Source organism: Varanus komodoensis, unplaced genomic scaffold, assembly GCF_004798865.1.
Source record: "Varanus komodoensis strain SLA01 unplaced genomic scaffold, ASM479886v1 scaffold12, whole genome shotgun sequence".
Lineage (NCBI taxonomy): Eukaryota > Metazoa > Chordata > Lepidosauria > Squamata > Varanidae > Varanus > Varanus komodoensis.
In genome coordinates this window covers 29899409-29909440 of record NW_025335349.1, presented here as the reverse complement: position 1 = coordinate 29909440, position 10032 = coordinate 29899409, and the positions used below count along the sequence as shown (strand labels likewise).

At 44.9% G+C, this 10032-nt stretch overlaps 1 protein-coding gene across 3 annotated transcripts in view; it reads right to left on the bottom strand.

Annotated features, from left to right (window-relative positions):
- Positions 1-509: 509 nt before the first annotated feature.
- ANKFN1 (ankyrin repeat and fibronectin type III domain containing 1) overlaps positions 510-10032 on the bottom strand; it is a 302123-nt gene continuing 292600 nt past the window's right edge. For 2 of the 3 annotated variants that reach the window (XM_044422145.1, XM_044422144.1), the window contains 2 exons: positions 6907-7126; positions 510-1812 (listed from right to left, as the gene is read on the bottom strand). In XM_044422145.1, the coding sequence (XP_044278080.1) occupies positions 1022-1812; positions 6907-7126 (1011 nt within the window). In that variant the 3' untranslated portion in view covers positions 510-1021. The remainder of the gene's footprint in view (positions 1813-6906; positions 7127-10032) is intronic. The other variant, XM_044422147.1, reaches the window with a different exon arrangement.

The following is a 10032-nucleotide window of genomic DNA, read 5'->3' as shown; positions in this document are numbered from 1 at the left end:
TTATGATGGTAAATCATCAAATCCCACTGTTGAGCAACTTGCTTTTAAAATGAAAGGGATACGGTGCCATGCCAATTCCAGTCTGTACTATGATTGTATCAGTTTTATGTCATTTTAACCACCAGAACTGTCATCCTAAAGATGCTGGGAACTGTAAGTAGATAAAGTGCAGCAACCCTTTGTAGGAGACGGAGTGGCCAGTTTAACGTTGTGAGCTTGCTATGGCCAGAGACAGCTTTCCCTAATCTGGTCCTCACCAGATGTGTTGGACTACAGTTCCCATCATCAACAGATTGGGGAAAGCCTTTCCCAGAAAACTCCTGTCCCTTTAAAGCTCTGTGTGGCCAGGAGAAGCTGCCTGTGCAAAACTGCTCCCGGCCTTGCAGAAAAGCACAGCCAGGCTGAGGCAGAACAGAGGAAGTGCTTTCCACAACATCTTTCTCCCCTTCCACAAAAAATACTGCTGCTTCATTTGTGTGAGTGTGCATGAGGGGACAGGTTCTGGGGATCGGGTTATCATGCAGCCGATCAGATTGCGCCACATGATGACATCACAGAGGGTAGATGTAACTGCTTCTTTAATAGGTGTTAACCTCACACCGACACATCCTTGTTTGACCTTGGTGATATCGCATGGCATAGTCTGATAGGCTAAAATTAAAGCTACAAGTGGTGCTGAAATTCTAGTTGATAGGGACTGTGGACCCTAGCAAAGAAGGGTGAAAAAGTACACACTTTCTTTTTTAAATGAAAAATGCCCGCTGGTGAACATTTCTCATTGCCCTGTCAAAAGCATAGAAAAATCCGTAACAGTCAGGAGTCAGCTCAGCCTAGGTTAGAAATGGTTGTGCAAACATGCGCATCTGCAAAAGACAAACCCTCTTGCATGCTTCGGCCTAGAAAACCATGGTGAAGGACTAATCTTCATCTGTGAAGACTCCAAGGCTTGCTTTGAAGACGAGCCCCCTGCTGTGACCTTGGGATCACATTTTAAAGGCAGGGCTGAGGGACAGTGCCACCCTTAAAGATCGCTGCTGAATACTTCAGGGATGTGAGGACAGGACTGCTCCTGTGGAACTGTCGCCTGACCTGTGGGGCTGTGCAGACCCGTGGGCTGGGTGCTCAGTGCCCAGGACTTGCCATCTTCACTGGGTAGCCTGGTCTTGTAAGGCTCCACGTAGATCCTGCGGATGCTAGGCCTCAGTTCCTGGTATTTGCCTTTCCCTTCTTCTGGGAGGCTCGAAGCGTGAGGTAAGAAGGGGCTGCGTGGACAATCAATAGAAATGCTTATCTGCTCACCAGAGGTAGACTCCTGTGAGAACTCAATGGCTCGTGTGAGATGGGGTGTGTAGAGACCCTCCGAGAGGGACATGGATTGGGTTTCACTGTGCACACGCAGCCAGCGATGGTGTCGGCTGAAGTAACTGTAGTGCTGATGCTTTCCATGCTTCTTCTTTCCTAGGAAACTCAAGGGCTGCCTCAAGCCAAAATTCTTCTCCGTACTTTTGGGCGAGAGCCCTCCTATGGACAAGTTTTGCATGGACTCTGTAGGCTGGTCAACATCCGTCTCTAAGGAGCTGCCTCCTCTTGGGTTCTGCTTTGGAGTCAGGCAAGGTTTGATGTCGTGGACCTGGAGGACATCTGGTGCGCTGCCGCTCAGACAGCTCACTGCCTGATGGGATATGTCCTGGGAGGATGAATAAACCAAATCCAGCTCCCGAGGACTCAACGCATCGCTAGAGTCATAGTCACTGTCAGTTGGAAGGAACACCTCAGAGCAACCTTCTTCATCTGAGTACGCCTGGGAATCTGCTAACAGAAGAATAAAACTGAGTAACTACTGGCAGATCACGCATCTCAACCAAGTGCCCCACTGTCTCCTGCAAGAGGCACCCTGAAACAGATCTGCCTCAGTCACTGCCCAAACGTGAGGCGGACTGGACACTGGGGGAGGGCTTTTCCAGGTATGAAGTGATATGCAGCTGGTCTTCCACGAGTGAGTCCTGCAGCTATTGGTGGACCTGGAGGCAGTTCCTGCAATGCCCTTGAGGCCCCGACATGGTGGGAAATTCGGTCAGACACCACTGCTGGAGAGCCCTACCAGGATACTGGGGTTGAAACAGACAAGGACTGGGGAAGCATGTACCTTTCATTCACATTTAGTGGAACGGTGGAGGTATCTTAGCTCTGTCTTGACATTTGGTTATGATTACAATCAGTTGCTACGTGTTATGCTAGATCCTGTTCTGTCATCCATCAGTGTTAAGACAAATAGATTGATAGTGTCTAGGAAGTGCAATGATGTTGGATTTTTCATAATTTGCTTTATCAGTATCTTGCAAATTTTAGTGTGTGCAATTTCATGCAGTTTAAATTAAATCCTTTCTTTTTGCAGTACTGGGTTCTACCTGGTGATACATTTTTCTATCTATATCAAATTTTATATGACCACTTGGTTATATTAACTTTTTGTTTATGCACAGGAATGGTCTCTTTGTATGTGCTAGTATGTATAGAATTAAAGGTGCAATTCTGTGGGTTAGATTGGTTCATTTGGTAGTTGAAGGCTACATCGAAAGTGCCAGGCCAAATGAATAGAGGCTGCTCCATCTACGGAACGAGGTGTTTGCATTCAGAAAGTGCCTGGCCTACTCCATAAATTGTAAAGGCCTATTTCTAAAGAGCAGTAACAATGTATGAATAAATGCCAGTGAATTTTCAGTGAGCTGCTGCAGGGCTAGAAATGCAAATTATGTATTTTCAAATTGAACTAAAGCAATAAATGCTCAAAACCTTGAAACACAATATTTGTCTACCTCCTGCCCAACTACATATTTGCCCATATCTGTTGTGTCCATTCCTCTGAGATTAGGCAGAGTGTCAGTAAAAGAAGATGCTTTTGTGTTTATGAGGATTTTAGAGGCTAAATGTTCCCCCTGTGGTCTAGGGTCACAGCAGAAAGAACATTTTTCCTCTTGTTTTAGAGGTAGGCTTGGTGATCCTACGGTACTAGCAATACAGCATCAAGCATATGCAAGCATGGGCTCTGCACAATTCAGCCCGGAATGGCTATATGTCCAGCACAAAACTTGAGGCGAAAATGCAGGTGCTAGAAAAAAAAAAAAAATGGAGTAGTTGCAATGCCTGCTGGTGCTCTGAGAAGGTTCACAACCCCCCACAATTTATTTCTAGCCTAACAGTTTGTTAAACGCGCTCCTTTTCTGTGTGCTCTTCCCATCTCGAGTTCCCGCTTGTGTGCTCCAAGCATGCGTGACATGAGGACAGGGCAACGCAGCTCCACACAGCATCTGGCACTCCTTGTCCCCCCCAACAAGATAGAGTGACGTTAGGTAGCGCAACGTGGATTTGCCGTGACTGTTTGCAGAGCCACTCCGAAGCTCAGATTGTGGCATGGCAGGGTGGGCAGAGGGGGCGGAGATGCTGCTCCCACATTCTCTGCGGAGCTCAGTCAGCCTGCTGTAACAGTGGTGCCACCTCTTCCGTTTGGGTAAGCTTACACTGCAAAGGAGAGATTCCCAAGGGAGCATAGCAGTATAGCTATGTCTTATGAAACAAACAAATAAATAATAGGCTTTTATTTTATTGTGGAATGTTTGGCACTGTTCATAAGTGGCTTTGTCATATGTTTTCTACTATGTATGGAAGGGTTTTAATTTGGTGTAAATAGCCCCAGCTGGGTTTAACTGTTGGGAGGTACAGAAATGATGATGATGATGATAAGATCTGGCAAAGTCTGCTCTTTGCTGGTGGAGTTACCTCAACAAGAGGGAGATTTCTGAGACAGACTGGTAGCACCCTGCTTCCAAAGTGAGGAAATTAAAACAGGCAGAATCCCGATCCACACTCCTGCAGACCCTCCAGTGTCCGAGGACACGTGCCAGTCGCTGGCAGGCACAAGTGGGAGGGCCATTGCGGGAAGAGTTGCTAGATTGAGTCCAGCTCTTCTAAAATCATTATGTTCTTATGCCTCTGCATACATAAACCAAAATAGTTTTGATACTGATATGAAATCAATATTTGATTTCATTTTGGTAGTGTTTCCCAGATTTTTAAAAATCTGTTTGGGTTTTTTCGAGGGTGTGTGTGCAAATTGTGGGATTCTGTAGCATCTATCAGACATTAATTTGTCTTCACGTGGATGTTGTTATTATTTTGCCCTCTCCCTTCCCTTAGCTGCAGAAAATGCAAGTCAGCCTTTCTGAAGTCAGTTTTCTTTGGAGGAGAGCCCCCTGAAGATTTTTGTCATGGATGGATAACATTTGGTGCCTGTACGAACCACACGGACCTCACTGACTGATGACCAGGAGGTTATTTAGCTTTATTACTAGTTGCTCGGTATGGCTCTTGGCAGTGGCACTTCGGAGGGCGAGCCAATTAATGAGCTTCCCATGCCTGCCACCTCTAAACTCACCCGAGGTATGTCGCTTCCTTGCTCCTAATGTTCCAAAAGTGATTGTTCAGGTACTATCTTGGGCAATCTTTAACTTTTCAGGTAAAGTGCTATTAGGATTATATGGTTAAGAGAATTATTAGGATGGGCTATTACTTACTGGCATTTGTTCTGATTGCCCATAGGGAAAAGAGAAAATCTCTAGACTGACTTAGCTGCTAACTTGAATTTCACATTGTGAGCTAAAATTATAGATCTACAATGTGTCTTTGATTTGCAGTGCTAACCTAGTTTTAATTAATGGCAAATGATGCTTTCAGACTTTTAGGTGTTAAGTAAAATATCCAGCAGGTAGACTGACTTATACTGAGCCCTATGGTGGGTTTAAGTACCAATAAAGCTAGAAAAAGTAAAGCTCATTCTAATCCGGTCAACTGGATGGCTGGGTTAATGAGAAGACCAGGTTCTTTTGAAGGGCAGTCAGGCAGATGCTTCAAAAACAGACATTTAAGATTGGGACTAGAGTAGATTAAAAGCACCTCCAAGAGAACTGCACAGATGTCTTGTCAAAACATCTGCAATTTCACCTGCAATATGTTATTAACTCACAGTCGTGGCGGTGGGAAACAGGCAGTGCAGAAAACTGGCGTGGTGATGCCAAGGGCATCAGGGCCAGAGGGGAGCTGAGCAGGTAGAGGGCAGATGAGAGCTAGGGCTAGCTGCTCAGCAGACATACTCAAGCCGTCCGTTGCCCAGAGTGAATTGGAGCCTGACCTGGAAGCTTTAACCAGGACACATGAGGCTAATGAAAAGCCATGATGCAGCTTGTCCATCTTTCCTTCTGTTGCAGACCAGAAATTCCCTGTTCCATGAATGGAGAGGAAAACAGGCAGACTACAGAGCCCATACTTCCCTGCCCTTCTCTTCCTGCAGCCATTGGGTGAAAGTCTTCATTTGCTGCTCCCACCAAACTAGCCTCAAACTCCCTGGATCTCAAGGTTCAGGTATCTAATTTAGGAAATGTGGGAATAACCTACTAGAGCTGCAGGAGGGTCATCCAAAAGGAAAGAGCCACAGAGTTTCAAATAACAAAATTAAACATTTTACTGAGGAAAATTGTGAATAATTAAATATTTTAAAATTTGAATGGATACACTGCACATGCATGCGTGCACACACACAGGGGGGGAGAGAGAGAGAGAGAGAGATCAACCAAGTGAGCAATAGGGTAATAATCAGGGATAAATGTATCTAAGTAACCTTACTTGACAATGTCCCTGTTTTACCCATGACCCTTATTCAAGCAATGCCTTACTGTAAGTTCATCACTCTGGCGGCCAGTTCTCCAGTCCCAGCAGCTCTGGCTTTCTTTTTGGGCTTCATTATCTCTTCCCTTCTGTTTCTTTCTAACTCTGCTTTAGGCTTTTTACTTTAAAATTAGCTCTTTCCCTCCCCTGACTCCCACCGCCCAGGATGGTGCTTTCTGTTCACCATTGTCCCTGATTCCTTTTTCTAAGCTCTTCCTCTGACCTTCCCCTGAACCTCCTGCAAACCAGGGGTTTGCTTTTTCGTTTTTTTGTCTTTGTCCAGAGACATGCTGGCTTCCTATCTGACTAAGCTTTTGTCTTGAGCTACGTATCAACTGTTGGCTTCTTGAATAAACACCGTGTCTCCTAGTAATATAAGTAAATGTTTGACTTTACTTATATTGTACATTACAAAAAAGATTTAACCTTATAATATAACCCCTCCCTGCTGCCAAAAGCCTCAAACTTAATACAAAAAATTGAGGACAGTTTTGTGCCTTTTTCCTTGCCTTAAAACATTTTGCAGTGGTTAAAAAAATGGAAGCAGTGGAAAACGCATAAGGGTTACCAATGGAAAAAGACACTGGCCCCCCAACTCCTTAAAATCCTGGAATGAGGCAAAGTGATTTCACACCAAAAGCCATGCCTGGAAGCACTCTAGGTCTATTTTCTCAGGTTATGTTCTAAGGGTGATTTAATGAATCCAATGACTGTTCAGGATATGCTGAACAGATCTGGGTCCTTCCCTCCTGCCATGCTCCAAATGATACACAGTAATTCCTAGGAATGTGTCTGTCTTCCTCACCCTGCTTCTAGCTAGTTTGCTAATTCTAAGAGAAGAAAATGCAGATCTGAGCTATATATTACAGGTCGCATGGGGATCAGCACCACACACATCCAAGCACACCAGCTGTATGGTTTCGTGGCACTCCTCACACGAGCTGGCACATTATGCAGTGGGTTCTCCAGGCCGTAGGTGCAAGCAAAGAGAGAGGAAACTCTCTAAAGGACAAGCAATTCTGACAGAGTGAGTTCTACGGAATCGCATGGGCAATGGGAAGGGCTTTGCTATCACTTGCCCTGTGGTGAGCGTACCACGAGCAACTTTGTGGTTTTCAGGGTGTCTACATCTGAAGGGAGTGAAGAAATGTGCCTTGACTGAAGGGGCTAGAAATGTTTGTGCCTTACCACTCACGGCTTTCCTCCTGTGGGTCTCCGTTTCTGGTGAAGGTGGTGGGGATGGAAGACAATCCAGATGGGAGGAAGTTGAGCTTATCTTCTTTTGCACAGGCTCTTCTGAGAGATCCACGATCTTCATTACCGGCAAGCCTGCAGCTGGCTGCCTGTACCGTGCATACTGGAGCGCTTCATTGATCCATCTCATTTCACGCCAGATCTCATCAATTTGCTATGTGCAAGGAAAAGGGGGCAGAGGGTGTTTAAAAAACAGCAACATTGGCTTGGATTTGCTTGACCAGTTTAAATAAACACCTTATTGCTAACTGCACATGAAGGGCAGCTATGGTGACCACCGGTTTCTGTAGCCTAGATGAGGTTAAGGAAACCCTTCGTTGATTTGGCTCAGCCTCCTCTGATCCCTAAGGATGAACAGCCTTGTTCTTTTCCAACCTTTTTCCAATTCCCACATTTCCCAGCCAACAGCCATGCTAGTTGGGAATTACTGGGGTTGTGGTGCATCTTGGCAGGCAGCAGGTTGGGGAAGTGAGTCTCTGGTTGATCCTAGTACCTCAGCCATACATTTGAGGGCATATGGTGATTTTGGTGAAAAGGTTGTGTCTTTCCTTTCTGGCTGGGACACAGAGATGGCTACTCATGGTTTACTAACACCTAGATTTTTATGCAGTTGTGTCCCATACATGGTACTGCCTTTGAAGATGGCTCTGCTTCTGGTGCAAAACACAATGGCTGATCTCCTAAAAGGATGCTGTGTCAGGACAGAATGAAATGTTAAATGTGAATAAATGTACCAAAATACAGAGATGGCCAATTTTGTTAGAGAAAAGCCAGACCAGAAGGGGAGCATTTTGTAGAGGAAAAGTGAGTAGGAAAGGGGCATGGTTTTCTCCTTTCTCCTCCTCACGTTTTTCCTGCAGGAGGTTCAAAAGGCAAACAAGAGGAAAAGCTTTTGGGGGAATTCTAGTGGAAGAGCAACTAATGGGGCAAAGATGAAGCACGACCCTCCCTGCTACTCAGCTGATCTAGATTTCCTTTTTCTGAAGTGGCATTCCCCTAATAAAATTTATCACTGGAGTTTGGCACCTGCAGTTAGGAGTAATATTTAGTTCTGACTTCAGAAGTATACTGTTGTGATGCTCCAGAGTATTCTCTGCATTCCACCTGCAAGCTTTATCTGCCTTATTCCCAGTCGAGGTATGAACTTCCCACTTAATTCATTTGAACAAGAAAAGCATGCCTTTAAAAAAATCCCTCTGTGGACTAAAACGTGAAAATGTGATCTTTTCTCCAAACTGTGCATTTTGGGCATACATTGTTTTGAAGTAGGCATTTTTTTTCAATCAAGCATCACATTCCTGGAAATGTGCAAGTTTTGCCCACAAAATGTATTCATGTTTAGTGGTGTGAGTGATTTTAAAGTTCTGGGCTTAAACGAATGGAAACAAAATTCATGTATACCCCTAAACATATGGTGGAAACAGGGCAAAAACACATAAGTCCAGTTTGGACTAATAATGGGGTGGGGGGAATGAACATGCCCTTTGTCCACACATACAGGTTGTGCTCATATGATCATGGAAGCCAGAGAAGCTACTGTGGCTTCTGTTTCCCACCTCCCGTGTGCCAGTCGTGTGTGGCGCAATCCCCCTAATTATCCTTGGGTGCATCGCTTCCCATGTCATCTGAACCCAGTGAGATGCATGATGGGGGTAGCTTCAGAACTACTCCAGAACCATAAAGCAAGCCATGGGTTCTTCGGTGGCTCCAAAGCCATTACCTGCCACATACCTTGCCAGGTTTGGACAACATGGGATGCTACCCTCTGTGATTGCGATTAGGCAAGTCACGTCGTGCACGACGGGCACACTGGGGATAAACGACACTGCAGTTTATTTTATCCTGTGATCGTGCAAACCCATCATTTTCTAACCCAGACATTAGGTGAACTGGCCCTGGCTTGAGTATGGACTTCAGCGAGCCTGGGCGTGGCTGAAACATGAGCCTCTTTCATACATTAACAGGGAGCCTCCATGAGCACGGGGGATTAACATCATTACCCGGCAGCGTGGCTTGTGCCATACAAACCACAGCCAAGGTGTTGGGTGGCTTGTCACCCATGGCAAAACGCCACCCTGGCCAGGTGAGCACCAGAGCAGGCTGTGCTGCCGGGAGGGAATCACTGCTACTGGTATGTGCAGGCAGGAGAAATACATCACAGGGACTCACTTCCACTGCAGGATCATAGCAGTGCCTGTATGGAAGGCGGTACACAGGCTTGTGTGAATGAATGTTTGCCCACCCTAAACCCCTATAATACATCAAGGATATAAGTTACCACTCGTCCCCTTAAGCAAATAATGGAGACATATCACTATTTCAGTTCTAAGTGTCTGACAATAGTAAATTCTTCCTTTTTATTGTTTTATATCTGTTACTGTATTTTAGATCTTTATATTGCTGCTGGACTTTATGTTGGTTTCATATTGCAGATTTAAACTTTTCAAAGTTTTGTAGTATGTTTGATCATGCTGTTGTATTTTATGGTTTCAACTGCTGTGAACGGCCCAGAAAGCTTCAACTGTTGGGTGGTATAGAAATGCAATACATAAATGAAATACTGAAAGTGTTGAAGGACCTATTATTCATAAGACCACCTCCACCTTCCCATTCAATTGTCATCCAGTTGAGCCCAATATATTTAATAAAACATTTCAAACCGCTCCCTGGTTCTGTCACCAACACAGCTCTCAAGGACCCTCATGGCAATAGCGCAGTTGTATGAGCTATGCCTCTTAAGAGTGTCTGACACATTACTGTACATATAAATTATAACTTAATTGCAAGTTCAGCTGCAGATATTCAGCTCAGTATGGTCATTCTGAAATATTTCTTTTCTCACTCCCCAATAGTCTGTTTTAGACACAACATACCTTATCACCTATATATAGATTTTTACTTTCTGGTTTCTCTCCAGTTCCCATTTCAAAACGGCTTTTATGGACTCCTTCACTCTTTACAATGTTTGGTTTGTGTAGTGACTTCAGCACTGTCTTAGATCGAGGATCATACAAATGCTCTTGCGGTTTTGTGGTCGCTGCTGAAGATTGTGGTATGTGG